The sequence below is a fragment of the Carcharodon carcharias genome, chromosome 20 (genome assembly GCF_017639515.1).
Source record: "Carcharodon carcharias isolate sCarCar2 chromosome 20, sCarCar2.pri, whole genome shotgun sequence".
Classification (NCBI taxonomy): domain Eukaryota; kingdom Metazoa; phylum Chordata; class Chondrichthyes; order Lamniformes; family Lamnidae; genus Carcharodon; species Carcharodon carcharias.
This window is the reverse complement of record NC_054486.1, coordinates 19,901,307-19,917,960: the sequence shown is the minus strand read 5'-3', so window position 1 is coordinate 19,917,960 and position 16,654 is coordinate 19,901,307. Positions and strand designations below refer to the sequence as shown.

General features: G+C 47.0%; 1 protein-coding gene across 10 annotated transcripts in view; it reads right to left on the bottom strand.

Annotated features, from left to right (window-relative positions):
* The window catches only part of sipa1l1 (signal-induced proliferation-associated 1 like 1), a 383,121-nt gene that overhangs the window by 109,556 nt on the left and 256,911 nt on the right, over positions 1-16,654 (bottom strand). For all 10 annotated transcript variants that reach the window (XM_041214398.1, XM_041214403.1, XM_041214397.1 and 7 more), the window contains 2 exons: positions 14,694-14,797; positions 991-1,148 (listed from right to left, as the gene is read on the bottom strand). In XM_041214398.1, coding sequence (XP_041070332.1) covers positions 991-1,148; positions 14,694-14,797 — 262 coding nt within the window. The remainder of the gene's footprint in view (positions 1-990; positions 1,149-14,693; positions 14,798-16,654) is intronic.

The following is a 16,654-nucleotide window of genomic DNA, read 5'->3' as shown; positions in this document are numbered from 1 at the left end:
ATGTCATTTTTTACTTTATGGCAAGACTGAAGCAGTTGCTATTGACCTTGGCACACCCGATACTTTTTTTTTCTGGTGTGAATGCTAATACTCTTTCTATCCACCCTAGTTTCCAGACAAAAGTATTTCAGGTATGGAATTTCCAAAACTTGAGATGTGTCACTCACTCTTCATACCAAACAGCACTACTTGACAGCAGAAAATATCACTGTCACTAAATTGTTCTGCACACAAAAAACAAAGACTTATACCCATCATTAAAAACTACACATTCTGTCAAGCACTGACAGTTTGGCATCAAGCCGGAACGCAAAGAAGCATCGATATGCATTTCCTCACGTATAAGAGGCTCCAAATTTCATCCATAGTTGCAATCAGGGCTGGACTCTGAGCAACGACCAGACATGTCCTCAGACTAGCAATGGTAGGGAGAAGTAGTGTGCAAATTATACGTCTTGAAGTGATAGCCTGGGAAGAAATTATTGGATGAATATTCACCCACCACTCCCCCCCCCAACGCCCCCCCCCGCCCCCCCAAAAAAAACAGATGGGTAGGCGGTCAGGTGAGATGTTAACATTTTAAAAATCTCAAATCAAACCACAATCAGTTCCAACCTGCTCAATTTAGAGTTTAATAGAAGCCAGACAAGGAAGGCTGCCAACCCAATCCCAGGAGGTGAGATGGCAGTTTAGATATCTTAATGAGGCTGGCAGACTCTGATTTAACCCACTTTGCAGGTTTAACTCTGGCCAGGCAGAATTCTTAGGCACCACCACCACCATGGGGGTCAGGGGTCCGGGGATCAAACTCCACCCCTTCCCAGGGTTAGGACTGAACATCAAGGCAAAACTTGGCATGTTGTGGAGTCAATGCTCCAAATCTCTGGCTGTAACTCAAGGAACTACACCTGCCATCACCAGCCAACATTTTTTTCTAATTACTAAAAAGACCAATTTTCCATAACACAAAAGCATTTTCATTTTTCTCACCTGTAACAGACATTTTCAGTACAAGGGTTGTGCACTCTCACTATGACAAACACATGCTGAAAATGGGAGCGAATGTTCTTTGGAGTGAAGGGCATGGCTCCAGGCTCTTGTAGTACTATGGTCACAATATCATTCCCAATGTGTCGTTTCCTAAGAAGCTGAAATCAAAAAGGAGGGAAAAAATAACCCACATGCTACCTTTAAGTCAAGGTGAAACATTTTGTAAACTCTCATGAATGAATTATTCTCTTTGGGAAAACAGGCTTCAAAATATCAATAAATATATTCAAGGTGCCAGTTTTGAGATCCATTGCATTTAATTTTGTGAAAATGAATGGAAATGAGCCATGCAGAATGAAAGTGTCAAGTTAAACATAAAACCATTCATAATTTGACAATTCTCCTTCCATGAGGCACTGAGCTTGCTGACATGAAGAGAAAAATCCACATTGGTTCACAAGGGGACACTCTTCTGAGGGTGAAAAGAGTGGCTCACATATAATCGGATTTATAAATACCAAACACAAATAGTAGCTGCAAAACATGAATTCCACAGAAACTTGCCAAGGAGCACTGTATACGAAATAATCATGAATCTTTTCAATCCTTCATCTCAGTAAGTAACTGCATTGCCTGGTGTCAAATGAAGATACACTGTGTAAAGGCATATCAAAGCAGCATTTCACAATTCCATTATTTCTGAAAGCATTTTGGGATATAGTATATGTATAATTTAAGGCTTGTCATGTGATGGCATGCTTACAATGAGCAGGTAACTTGGACCCAAGCTCTCCCATCACTGGGGGGGGTGGGGGGGGGGGGGGGGGGGTTTCCTTATCTTGGGTTGAATTTTCATTTTTGGGTTGGGACAGTTGGCGGAAGCATTTTGGGGTCCCGGCCTGCATCACACTGGCGCCTGATGCAATTTTCAAGATGTCCAATTAATGGTCAGTTGGCACGTTCGCTTTCCAACTAAGGACAGCAGACGAGCTCCTGAGGTTGGAGGGCCAATAAGAGGTCCCCCAACACTGAACAGATCGGCAGCCCCACTGTCGGAGGTGGGTGCTGCCGATGTAATTAAGAGCAAAGAGGGTGTCTCAAGATGGAAGTACCTTCTGAGCCATTATCAAAATATTAAAATAAAACACAGGCACAGCTGCCAGACCATCATTGTGGAGGGGGAAACTAGGAACTTCCACAGGGCAGCTTCTGACCGCAGCAGTGATCCTACGGTTATTACGACTGTGGGGGAGCTCAAACTCAATAACGGAGTGCCGGTTCCTCTGGTCTGCCGGGTTCCAGCCTCAGCGGGGTAGGGTTCCAGCGATACCATTGGAAGAGTGGCTTCATTTGCCCTTCTAATTGGTTTAAATGGCTGGCCGCCACTTGCAGGTGGGTAGGCACCACCCCTATCTAAGCGGCATCTTTCAAAACGGCCTGAAGCTTGCTGACAGCACTTCAGCAGGGAGGGGGAAAATTGCCAGCTGACCCGACCCCGCAGTCAAAAGAAAATCGGGCCCCTTCTGTTGCAGACTAATAGACTGAGATTGATTCTGATGATTAACAACTCCATTATCATGGTATCATGTGACTACCATGATGGTAGAATGCAAAATGAATGAATCTTAGTCTGTTTTCATCTAACAAATCATATGTTCCTTAGGAGCTGCAGTGGCGTAGTAGTATTGTTAGTGGACTAATAATCCAGAGGCCTAGGGTAATGCACTGGGGACCCAGGTTCAAATGCCACCATGGCAGATGATGGAATCTGAATTCAACAAAAATCACCTGGAATTAAAAGTCTAATGGTGACCATGAAGCCATTGTCGATTGTTGTAAAAACACATCTGATTCACTAATGCCCTTTAGGGAAAGAAATCTGCTGTCATTACCTGGTCTGGCCTACATGCGACTCCAGATCCACAGCAATATGGTTGTCTCTTAAAGGCCCTCTGAAATGGTCGAGCAAGCCACTCAGTCATATCAAACCAATATAAAGTCAATAAGAAATGAAATCGGATGGACCAGCTGGCATCGACCTAAGCACGGGAAACGACACTGGCAAACTCAGCCCCGTCGACCCTGCAAAGTTTTCCTTACTAATATGAGGGCTTGTGCCAAAATTGGGAAAGTTGTCTCACAAACTAGTCAAGCAACAGCCTGACAGTCATGCTCATGAAATCATACATTACAGATAATGTCCCAGATACCACCATCACCATCCCTGGGTATGTTCTGTCCCAGCAGAGGTGGCAAGGGCACAGTGGTGTCCTCAACATCGACTCTGGACCCAATGAAGTCTCATGGTATATCTGGTCAAAAATGGGCAAGGAAACCTCTTGCTGATTACCACATACTCCCACCGACACCACCCACCCCAACCCAGCTCAAGAATCAGGATTACTCCATGATGAACGCCAGTTGGAGGAAGCACTGAGGATGGCAAGGGTGCAGAATATATTCTGAATGGGGGACTTCAATGTCCATCGTTAAGGGTGGCTCCGTGGCACCATGACAGACAGAGCTGCTGTGTCCAAAAGGACATAGGTGCTAGACTGGATCTGTGACAGGTGGTGACAATATTCCGGCAATAATACTGAAGACTTGTGCTCCAGAAATTGCCAGTCCCTGGCCAAGCTGTTCCATTTTATTTTTATTCATTCACGGGATGTAGGCTTCACAGGCTGGGCCAGCACTTATTGCCCATCTCCAGTAGCTCTTGAGAAGCTGGTGGTCCAGTACAACAACGCTGGCATATACCCTGTAATGTGGAAAATTGTCCAGGTATGTCCTGCACACAAAAAACAGGGCAAATCCAACCTGGTCAATTACCTCCCCATCAGCCTACTCTTGATATCATCAAAGTGATGGATGGAGTCATCAACAGTGCTATCAAGTGGCATTTGCTTAGCAATAACCTGCCACTGATGCTCAGTTTGGGTTCTGCCAAGGTCACCAAGCTCCTGACCTCATTACAGCCTTGGTTGAAACATGGACAAAAAAGGTGAACTGCAAAGTGGGAGTCACTGCCCTTGACATCAAGGCAGCACTTGACTGAGTGTGGCACCAAGGAGCCCTAGCAAAACTGGAGTCAATGAGAATCAGGGGGAAACTCTCTGCTGGTTGGAGTCATACCTGGCACTAAGGAAGATGGTTGTGGTTACTGGAGGTCAATCATCTTAGTTTCAGGACATCATTGCAGGACTTCCTCAGGGTAGTGTCCTAGGCCCAACCATGCTCAACTGCTCAAATGACCTTCCCTTCATCATAAGGTCAGAAGTGGGGATATTCGCTGATGATTGTACAATGTTCAGCACCATTCGTGACTCCTCAGAATAGTGAAGCAGTCCATGTCTATATGCAGCAAGACCCATACAACATTCAGGCTTGGGCTGATAAGTGGCAAATAACATTTGTGCCACAAGGGCCAGGCAATGACCATCCCCAACAAGAGGGAATCTAACCATCACGCCTTGATATTCAATGGCACTACCATAACTGAATACCCACACTAACATCCTGGGGGTTATCATTAACCAGAAACGGAACTGGGCTAGCCATATAAATACTGTGGCTACAAGAGCAGGTTAGAGGCTCGGAATTCTGTGGTGAGTAACTCAGCTCTCGACTCCCAAAGGCTGTCCACCATCTACAAAACACAATTCAGGGGTGTGATGGAACTCTCTCCACTTGCCTGCATGACTGCAGCTCCAATAACACAAGAAGCTTGACACCATCCAGGACAAACAGTCCACTTGATTGACATCCCCTCACAGACATTCACTCCCCCCACCACCAATGCCCAGTGGCAGCAGTGTGTACTATCTACAAGATACACTGCAGCAAATCACCAAGGCTCCTTTGACAGCACCTTCCAAATCCACACCGCTGCCATCTAGAAGGACAAGGGCAGCAGATACATGGGAACACCACCACCTGAAAGTTCCCTTCCAAGCCACTCGCCATCCTAACTTGGGAATATATCACCGTTCCTTCGCAGTCACTGGTTCAAATTCCTGGAACTCCCTCCCTAACAGAACTGTGGGTGTACATACGCCACATGGACTGCAGTAGTTCAAGAAAACAGCTCACCACCACCTTCTCAAGGGCAATTAGGGATGGGCATTAAATGCTGCCCTAGCCAGCAACACCTACAACCCATGAATGAATAAAAAGTGTAATTTTCTAACTGAAAGTATTTTTTGAAGCAAGTCACCAGCTGGGTGGCAACTCAGTTACAACATGCTTAGTCTTCTCCAACTATCAAGTTGTGGGAGGCAAAAATTTTGATGCATGAATGAAAATAGTGAGAATAAAAGAATGATTGCAAGTGGATGACAAAATGGGTAAATGTACATCTGCAACCCGAACTAGAGTGTAGCCCAAACAGAAGGAATGAGCATCTACTTTCTCCAAAGGATGTGATCTATCATAGCTAGCTTAAACCTTCCTTTGGAAAGTAGCATTTACAGCCCAAAGCCATAAACCCATAAATTGCCAAAGAAGCGCTAAGATGGCTGGTGCAGGAAATGGAAAAAGAATATCATACCAGTGCAGAAGAGGACTCTAGTGTGCCTTAGCTTCAGCCTCAACAGATAGAATATTCTTCATGCTTCATAATCACCCGTGGGACAGAACTTTTTATTTGTTCTCAGAGTTTGATGGATACAGGCTACAGAACATTTACTGCCTAACCCAAATTGCCCTGAGAAGGTGACGGAGGGTTTTCTCCAAGAACCACTGCACCCATTGAGACGGTGCTCCTACCATGATGTTAGGTAGAGTTGCAGTATTTGACCGAGCAATGGTGAAACAATAGTGAAAATGTTCAAGACAAGATGATGTGCAATTGGAGAAAAATTTGAATATGTTCCCACAATACTGCTGCTCTCAACTTTCTTTGCACTAAGATCATGCGGTGGGACAGCCTATCAAAGTAAACTTGAGCAATTTTTGTGGTGCATCCTTTAGACAGTAAAAATTGTAGCTACCATGAACTGACAGTGGAAGGGTGTATACTGAGTTCAATGGTAGAGGCCCAGATCAAATAGCATATTGAGTCTTGGATTGTGTTTAGTTTCTTGAGTGTTATTGCAACAGTTACCTGGCAGGGGAGAGACCTTCATCGCGTTTCTGCCAGGGAAAGAGCAATGGCTATAACCAGTCGAACTCCTTACCATGGGGTACCTAACACCATCCGAGTCATGGTGAAGGGCAGCGAGCAAGGAACAGGATTGGATAGGACCTTCTTCACCAAGAGGATCCTATTCAAGCTGTGTGGTTTCGAGGCTGCGGAGATCTACTGCCTACAGGATTTCCCCAGCGCTGGTTTCTTTGATGTGACCTTCAAGCACGTGGCAGCTTGTGTCAAACTCCTGAAGGTGTTTGAGGAAAAGAAAGACCTGCCAGAAATGAAGATCCTGACGGCGGAGCCACTCTTTGCTCTACTGTTGCATCGTGAACGGGTTGCAACGGTGCATCTGTACAACCCCTACGTCCCTGTCGCTGACGTGCTCACCTTCCTTACCAGGTACTTCGATAAGGTTGGGAGCTGCACCGAGGTTAGAGATGATTTGGGGATCTGGACATGTAAACGCCAGGTTAAGGTAACGCTCAAGACCGACGGTAAGGGAGCCGTCTTCCACCCCCCTTCCAGATTCGCTATCGGGGGAAGCCGTGGCTACCTTGTCTACGCTGGGCAACCCAAACTTTGTCGCTCATGCGGCAAGTCTGGTCATGTGGCAGCCAACTGCAGTGCTGTCCTCTGCAAGAACTGCAAACAGGAAGGGCACCAGACAAAAGATTGTAAACAGGCTAAGTGCTGTAACCTGTGTGGCGAGGCAAGTCACCTCTACAAGACCTGCCCCAAACGTTGCCGTACTTATGCACAGGCAGCCAAAGCCAACGAGGGGGAAGCAGAAGCAATGCCTCGTGTCACTCCAACTACCAAGGCCCCCAGGGAGAACAACGGGACAAAAGAGGACACAGAGAGAGACAAGGTGGAGGAAAAGATTGGGGCAACAGACGGCCAACCAACAGCACTGCCCCCTGAACCTCCCACTCCTCAGGAGAGCGAATCAACGGAGGAGGAGGAGGCAGCAGTGGGAAAGCAGCAGGGGGAGTGGCAGCTGGTGAAGAGAGCCAAAAGGAAGAAGGGGCTAAAAAGAAACCAAGCCACTTCCCAGACAAGAGTCAAGAGGCGTCTCCTATGCGACACGGATAATAAGAGCAGTAGCTCTTCGAACGAAGAAGAGCCAGGACGGCGCCAACAGAAGAAGCAGCAAAACGCTAGGGAGTTGGAGGATGAGACACCCGAGCTCCAGAACATTGGAGACAATGAGGAGACCAGCGCACCCCAACTTTGCCCACAACCCGAAGAGGCCAGTGTACCACAACCCCAGGAATCTGGGAACAGTGAGGCGCTCAGCGCACCCCAGCTCCGAGAAGCTGGGAGCAGAAACGCCCCAGAGGGGGAGAGGATTGAAGAAACTTCTCCAACAGAGGACATTTCAAACCCCGCTCTCTGCACGGACCCCCAGGTGCCACCCGAGCAGAACACCGCCAATGGGGAGGTTTAGGACGCTTTCCTCAGCCCATCCAAAGTGAAGCAATTTGAGCACACTACGGGCATGAAGGAGCAGACCAAAGGTCTGGAACTCTGAGACAACAGGTTTGGTAAGCAACTAACTGCTTTAAAATGGGTGTAAAGATTGTATCCATAAACGTGCGTAGCATTAAATCTATTACGCGATGTGTTGCGACCTTGGACTACCTTGCCAAGGTCAAAGGTGACCTGTTGTTTCTGCAGGAGTGTGCGATACCGCACCTCAGCTCCTACAGGCAATGGTCACGATGGTGGTCCCATGGGCCATCGATCTGGTCGGGAGGAAACGACTCTCGTTCCTCCGGCCTGGGTATTCTGCTGCGGGGAGGCAGCTTCACCATCTCCCAGGTTAAGGAGGTGGTCTGCAGGCGCCACATCGTAGCAGACGTAATGTACAAGAATGCTCCACTCTGGTTAATTAACGTCTACGCCCCGTTACAAGGGGCTGAGCGGCTGGAGGTTTTTCAGCAGCTCCCGCTGCTGCTGGCAACCTCCAGGCCGGTCATTCTGGGCGGTGACTTCAACTGCATCATCGATGCGGCTGGACAATCCGGCAGGGCCGACAGCAGATTGGATGCTACATCCAGATCCCTGATGGAAACAATTAAGGATGCCAAGCTGCACGACGTCTTCAGCAACCCTGCAGACGGAGCGCAGCGTAGATACACCTAGTTGCGGCCTGACGGGTCCATCTGTTCCAGGATAGATTTCCTGTTTGTGTCCCGTGCATTCACAGTCAGATCCACCAACGTCAAGCCGGTGTTCTTCTCTGACCACTGCCTCCTACTGGCTGACTGTCACTTAGAGAAGGACCAGAGGGTTGGCAGGGGGGCATGGAAGCTAAATGTGAAACTGCTGACCTCAGAGAACATTGAGGAGCTCAAGAGGGATTACAAAGGTTGGAGAACCATGAAACCCCACTTTGAGTCCCTGACACACTGGTGGGAAGCGATCAAGGGAAACATCAAGAGGTTTTTCATCCTCAAAGGCACCCAGAAAGCTAGAAAGGAACAGAGGGAAATGTCCAGACTCCAGAAAAACATGCAGAATCTGCTCCGGCTGCAGTCGATGGGGGTCGATGTCAAGGAGGAACTCCAAGAGGTGAAGAGCCAGCAAGCCTCGCTCTTTGCCTCGGAGGCCTCCAAGATCATCTTCCGTTCCAGAGTCCGCTCCGTGGAGCAGGACGAGACATGCTCACGTTTCTTCTTCCAAAAGGTACACAGAAAGAGCTCTGTGATCAGCAGCCTGAAGGAAGAAGATGGCTCAGTAAAGTCATCACAGTCCGACATTTTGAGGATCAGCAAATCCTTTTATGCCGGATTGTATGAAGTGAAGCCCACAGACAGCACAGCCTCCCAGTCTTTCCTGTCCTCTATCACGGAGGTCTTAGACGACAGTATACGGGAGAGATCAAAAACAGAATTACCTGGAAAAACTCAGCAGGTCTGGCAGCATCGGCGGAGAAAAAAAGAGTTGACGTTTCGAGTCCTCATGACCCTTCGACAGAACTAGGTGAATCCCAGCAAGGGTTGAAATATAAGCTGGTTTAAGGTGGTTGGGGGTTGGGGGGGGGAGGGGTGTGGTTGTAGGCAAAAGCAGTGATAGAAGCAGATCATCAAAAGATGTCACAGACGGCAGAACAAAAGAACACATAGGTGTCGAAGTTGGTGATATTATCTAAACGAATGTGCTAATTAAGAATGGATGGTAGAGCACTCAAGGTACAGCTCTAGTGGGCATTAAAAATAATGCAAATAGGAGGGAAAAAGAAAAATCTATAATTTATTGGAAAAAAACAAAAGAAAGGGGGAAGAAACAGAAGGGGGGTGGGGATGGAGGAGGGAGGTCAAGACCTAAAGTTGTTGAATTCAATATTCAGTCCGGAAGGCTGTAAAGTGCCTAGTCGGAAGATGAAGTGTTGTTCCTCCAGTTTGCATTGGGCTTCACTGGAACAATGCAGCAAGCCAAGGACAGACATGTGGGCAAGAGAGCAAGGTGGAGTGTTGAAATGGCAAGCGACAGGGAAGTTTGGGTCATTCTTGCGGACAGACCACAGGTGTTCTGCAAAGCCGTCGCCCAGTTTACGTTTGGTCTCTCCAATGTAGAGAAGACCACATTGGGAGCAACGAATGCAGTAGACTAAGTTGGGGGAAATGCTAGTGAAATGTTGCTTCACTTGAAAGGAGTGTTTGGGCCCTTGGACGGTGAGGAGAGAGGAAGGGAAGGGGCAGGTGTTACATCTTTTGCGTGGGCATGGGGTGGTGTCATAGGTGGGGGGAGTAGGGGGTGATGGAGGAGTGGACCAGGGTGTCCTGGAGGGAACGATCCCTACGGAATGCCGACAGTGGGGGTGAAGGGAAGATGTGTTTGGTAGTGGCATCATGCTGGAGTTGGCGGAAATGGCGGAGGATGATCCTTTGAATGCGGAGGCTGGTGGGGTGATAAGTGAGGACAAGGGGGACCCTATCATGTTTCTGGGAGGGAGGAGAAGGCGTGAGGGCAGATGCGCGGGAGATGGGCCGGACACGGTTGAGGGCCCTGTCAACGACCGTGGGTAGAAAACCTCGGTTAAGGAAGAAGGAGGACATGTCAGAGGAACTGTTTTTGAAGGTAGCATCATCTGAACAGATGCGACGGAGGCGAAGGAACTGAGAGAATGGGATGGAGTCCTTACAGGAAGCGGGGTGTGAGGAGCTGTATTCGAGGTAGCTGTGGGAGTCGGTAGGCTTGTAATGGATATTGGTGGACAGTCTATCACCAGAGATTGAGACAGCGAGGTCAAGGAAGGGAAGTGTCAGAGATGGACCACGTGAAAATGATGGAGGGGTGGAGATTGGAAGCAAAATTAATAAATTTTTCCAAGTCCCGACGAGAGCACGAAGCAGCACCGAAGTAATCATCGATGTACTGGAGAAAGAGTTGTGGAAGGGGGCCGGAGTAGGACTGCAACAAGGAATGTTCCACATACCCATAAAGAGACAGGCATAGGTGGGGCCCATGCGGGTACCCATAGCCACACCTTTTATTTGGAAGAAGTGAGAGGAGTTGAAGGAGAAATTGTTCAGCGTGAGAACAAGTTCAGCCAGACGGAGGAGAGTAGTGGTGGATGGGGATTGTTCGGGCCTCTGTTCGAGGAAGAAGCTAAGGGCCCTCAGACCATCCTGGTGGGGGATGGAGTTGTAGAGGGATTGGACGTCCATGGTGAAGAGGAAGCAGTTGGGGCCAGGGAACTGGAAATTGTTGATGTGACGTAAGGTGTCAGAGGAATCACGGATGTAGGTGGGAAGGGACTGGACAAGGGGAGAGAGAAGGGAGTCAAGCTAACGAGAGATGAGTTCTGTGGGGCAGGAGCAAGCTGACACGATCAGTCTACCAGGACAGTTCTGTTAGTGGATTTTGGGTAGGAGGTTGAAGCAGGCCGTCCGAGGTTGGGCGACTATCAGGTTGGAAGCTGTGGGAGGAAGATCCCCAGAGGAGATGAGGTCAGTGACAGTCCTGGAAACAATGGCTTGATGAACCTACATCCGTGATTCCTCTGACACCTTACGTCACATCAACAATTTCCAGTTCCCTGGCCCCAACTGCTTCCTTTTCACCATGGACGTCCAATCCCTCTACACCTCCATCCCCCACCAGGATGGTCTGAGGGCCCTTAGCTTCTTCCTCGAAAAGAGGCCCGAACAATCCCCATCCACCACTACTCTCCTCCGTCTGACTGAACTTGTTCTCACACTGAACAATTTCTCCTTCAACTCCTCTCACTTCCTCCAACCCTTCCTGGGATTCACCTAGTTCTGTCGAAGGGTCATGAGGACTCGGAACGTCAACTCTTCTCTTCTCCGCCGATGCTACCAGACCTGCTGAGTTTTTCCAGGTAATCCTGTTTTTGTTTTGGATTTCCAGCATCCGCAGTTTTTTGTTTTTATTAGTATACGGGAGAGTCTGGACAAAGCGCTAACTCGTGACGAACTGACTGAGGCCCTTGAGTCCTTCGAGAAGAGTAAAACTCCCGGAAGCGACGGCTTGGCGGCGGAGTTGTATTCGGCTCTGTGGGACTGGATCGGCCCGGACCTGCTAGAAGTGTACGAGAGTATGCTCCTGGCCGGCAGTATATCAGAATCCATGAGAAAAGGCATTATCACCCTCATCTACAAGCACAAGGGGGAAAGGGAGGAAATTAGAAATTGGCGACCCATTTCACTGTTGAATGTGGACTATAAGATTCTGTCCAAGGTCATCGCCAATCGGGTCAAATCCGCTCTGGAACTGGTGATTCACCCTGACCAGACCTGCACTGTGCCGGGCAGGAAGATCTCCGACAGCCTCGTGCTGTTCAGGGATATGATTGCCTATGTGCAGGACAGGGGTGTGGACACCTGCCTCATTAGCCTGGATCAGGAGAAGGCCTTTGACAGAATATCGCACACCTACATGGTGGATGTGCTCTCCAAAATGGGGTTTGGGGACGGAATTCGCAATTGGATCCAACTGCTCTACACTAACATCAGTAGTGCAATCTAGATTAATGGGTGGGAATCAGATAGCTTTCCTATTAAATCTGGAATCAGGCAGGGCTGCCCTCTCTCGCCTGTTCTTTTCATGTGTTGCATAGAACCCTTTGCTGAGTCCGTCAGGAAGGATCCGGGCATAAGAGGAGTGACGATCCCAGGCAGTGGAGGCACTCAGATCAAAGTCTCCCTGTACATGGACGATGTCGCCGTTTTCTGCTCGGATCCGCTGTCGGTGCACAGACTTATCCACATCTGCGATCAGTTCGAACTGGCCTCAGGAGCCAAGGTAAATCGTGGGAAGAGCGAGGCCATGTTCTTTGGGAACTGGGCTGACCGATCCTTTGTCCCCTTCACTGTCAGGGCTGACGGCCTGAAGGTGCTGGGGATATGGTTCGGAGGGACCAGGGCACACGTTAGAAACTGGAAGGAGCGAGTGTCTATGGCGAAAAGGAAACTGGGCATGTGGGAGCGACGCTCCCTCTCCATTGCGGATAAGAACCTGGTCATCAGGTGTGAGGCACTCTTGCTGTTGCTGTACGTGGCGCAGGTCTGGCCCATCCCACACTCCTGTGTGGTGGTGATCACGCGAGCCATCTCTCACTTTATCTGGAGGTTGAAAATGGATCGTGTCCGCAGGGACACTATGTACAAGCCTCTAGATAAGGGGGGAAAAAACGTGCCCAACATCGCCCTCATACTGATGGCCACCTTTGTGTGTGGCTGCATCAAGCGGTGCGTAGACCCTCAGTATGCAAACACCAAATGTCACTACATGCTGAGGTTCTACCTGTCCCCAGTGTTACGAAGGATGGGTCTGGCCACGCTGCCGCGGAACGCTCCAAGTAGTTGGACCGTGCCTTACCACCTGTTCCTCGTGGGAAAATTTATGCAGAGAAACACCTTTGACCACAAGTCCATCAGGCAGTGGACGGTAGGTAACGTCTTAAAGGCCCTGAGGGAAAAGGAGAGGGTGGATCCTGTGGGACGGTACCCTGAGCAGACTGACAAAGTCATTTGGCAGAATGCCTCATCGCCAGAACTTTCCAACAAGCACCAAGATGTAGCTTGGCTGGTGGTGAGAAAGGCCCTCCCTGTAAGATCCTTCCTACACACCAGGAGTCTCACCCCCTCTGCACGTTGCCCTGAGGTGGCTGTGGTGGGGAAGAGACCGTTGTTCACCTCCTTGTAGTTTGTGTCTTTGCGAAGAAGGTCTGGAGAGAGATGCAGTGGTTTCTGTCGAGGTTCATCCTGAGCAGTTCTGTGAAAGAGGACTCTGTGCTCTACGGGCTGTTCCCAGGGACACACACCGAGACAAACATCAACTGCAGCTGGAGGATCATCAACTCGGTGAAAGACGCTCTTTGGTCTGCCCGAAACTTATTGGTTTTCCAGCGCAAAGAGTTGTCCCCGACCGAGTGTTGCAGACTGGCACATTCCAAAGTCCAGGACTACGTGCTGAGGGACACAGTTAAGCTTGGGGCAGCCGCCACAAAGGCGCAATGGGGAAGGGTCGCAGCCTAAGACCTTTCTGCCACAGTGCACTGGGGGGCTGGGAACTGTAAAGAGCCCCTCAGGCTGTACAGATTAAAATGTATGTCTGCCAATGATTGTAATATTCATTGTTTGTACTGATACACCTTGTGATTCATGTTGTAAAAGTTGAACCTGATTGTATTTTTGTAATGGGGATTTTGAAATGGTTCGAAATGTTTTTGAAGATTTATGAATAAAGTATATTTTTGCAAAAAAAAAAGTGTTATTGCAACAGTTACCAATCCAGCTGAGTGACTATTCCAGCACATTCCCAATATGAATCTTCAGATGGCGATTTGAAGGATCTGGCAGTCCACTCATCAAGAGCATTCAGCCTCTGCCCTGCTCTTGTAGCCACAGTACTGATATGGTTATTTCAATAAACCTCGATTGTGAAACGTGGAAATATTTTCTGTTACATAGTACTTCTTTCAACTCCCCTCCCTCAAAAACAGAAACTACAAAAAAAAAGTGAAGGGGCTTAAGTCAATGGCCTACAGCATGCATGCACTAATCAGTGTGATACTCAGAAATATTCCAAATCTGATCTTTAACCCATGCTGAATCACCTGTCCCAACCCAGCAAATAGGGTGAGTATAATTGATCTTGGAATCACTCAATGAGTAAAGGTATGGCAGAAATTAGCTTTGGCTTTTGTTCCTGATGGTCACCCTACATTACAGTTCAGAAGTACACATGTCACGAGCGATCAGGCTTAGATATAATGCCCTCTTTGGCAAAATATCTTGGCCAACACACATGGAAAATGCTCACGGGGTGACGTATCAAAGACTGCCAACAACTGAAGACCTCCACTCAGCTTTCAGCAAGAAAATGGAATGTTGAAAATAAAACAATTGAAGCCCTGGCAATTGTGGACTTTTGCTGTTAAACAGAAGTCATACAATTAGCTTATCATCAAAATTGCTCCCCAGGTGCCACAAATTGAGTTAAGATGTCCCAGCTATTAATAATCCACAAGTCACTTGAAACCATAGCTGAACAAAGGCTTTATAGGAAAAGGGATGTTTTCTCTTACTGGACCTTGGCCTACCTGCTGCTTGTTGTTTGGTGTGTAAGGAAGCAGGGTGGAAACGTGAAACATGATCTCATAATCTTTGTAGGTCGTGTAGAGGGAATGAGTGCCAGTTGAGTCAGCTGAAAACACAGGAAGGCAGACTTAGCGTAATTATTGAGAAAAGAAGATGAGAATACAATAAAAGCATCATGCTGCATATTGGAATAATTTATCGACATTTTATTCTTTTGCAGGAAGATTGCTCTGCTAGTCACCTACTAATATCATTGGTGCGACTAACAGGAGCTAATCAAACCAGATGATCATGTTCAACAACAAATGCAAAAGGCAACCCTGAGAATCCCTCAACAAAAACTGAGCAATTAAGCACACCAGCTGACCTAACTATAACTACTTAAAAGTTGAAACTTAGAGTTGAAGTTCAAAGAGTACCCATAGGGAAGTTTGAAAGAACCTTGATCTAGAGAGCCAATTAGATTGATTGCAGCACCATGTAATTTTCTGATTAATAGGGATTAAGGTTGGTTAGAAGTCAGCAATATCAGCTATCAGATATATAGTTCCAAATCTAATTTGTTTTTAATGTTCAGTGCAATGTTCAAGGAGTTCAATTAGCATTCGATTAAAATCTCAGCTGTAATTCATCAGTTTCCTCAGGTCTACCAACTCAGGCATGCAGTGGGGCCTCATGCAAGAAGGCATGATCAACTACCTTCATGCCTAATGACTCAAGCACATATGGACTATGCTGATAGTATTTCTCTTGTCTTCCTTTGTTGGAGAACAGGGCTATTATAGTGTGCACAGCAATAACAAAAAGCTAACAAGGAAACTATAGGCAAGAAACTGAAAAGCTAATACCTAGGAATCCTTCTGTGATAATTTGACAGTATTAGTCCTCCATGCAATACGACAAATAGAATTGAAAAGTTGTGGAAAGGGCCTTTTAAGAAAAATTTTCTAATCCTACAGCAAGTGGTACAAGATATTTGCAGGGAGAGGACGTTTCATCCTCAATTGATAATGCTTGTCTGGTTAAAAAGTTTGCACTCTTGTTCATTCAACCTTTATTCAAGATCAGGTGAAAATCTTACCCTTTCTGGGTGCTGTGATCCTGATTAGAGGACTGTTTATTCGGTTATCCTCAATGTGTTTCTTAGATAGGGTTGTTCATGGTCTGCATTTACAGATACTGCTGGAGGCAAGGCTATTGGTAAACTCTACCTTTTATTGAACATAATACTAACTACATACAATAAAGACTCAGAATGAGGCGCTGCATAGAACTCTCTCTTGCCATGCTCTGTTATCATGTGATCTTACATCACGAATGTAGACTATATATTTACATATTTAGCATTAACCCTTTGTACTACATTTATGATCAGTTTTTCATTTTTATCATGTGTTACCTCAATCATTCATCGACTTTCTTTAACTGAAATTTCTCTCTGTGCTAGGTTTACTTGATACTGCATATGGTATACTGAAATGGCTTGGTCAGACACAATTTTGTTATCAAAATGAGCTAATGATCATAAGCATAAATTAATTTTCAAAGACTTTTTATTGACACTTAGATTTGAGAAGCAACTTCAAAAGAAAATCCATTTATTGAAAATGAACGTTTTTGTGTAGATGTATATTCTGTGTTTCTTTAGGCCAACAGTCGATAAATGGATACTTTGGTTGACGATAGTAAGATGATGCTGGATTTTATAACCTTAATAACCTGGTTCCTTACTGAAAAGGATGGATCAATATTATTCGAGCACAAGCACATATTTCAAGTTTTATGGTCTGTAGCTGGTGAAACATCAGGTTACAAAGCTATGAATTTTAACAAAGTTACATGGACTATGAGTAGATACCTTGGCTGCCCAATTGTTAAAAGTCACCACCCAGTGTGAAACTGCGGACTGTAGACAAGGAAGGTGAAATTCATAGTTGGTACCTAGTGGACCTTAACTAGGGCA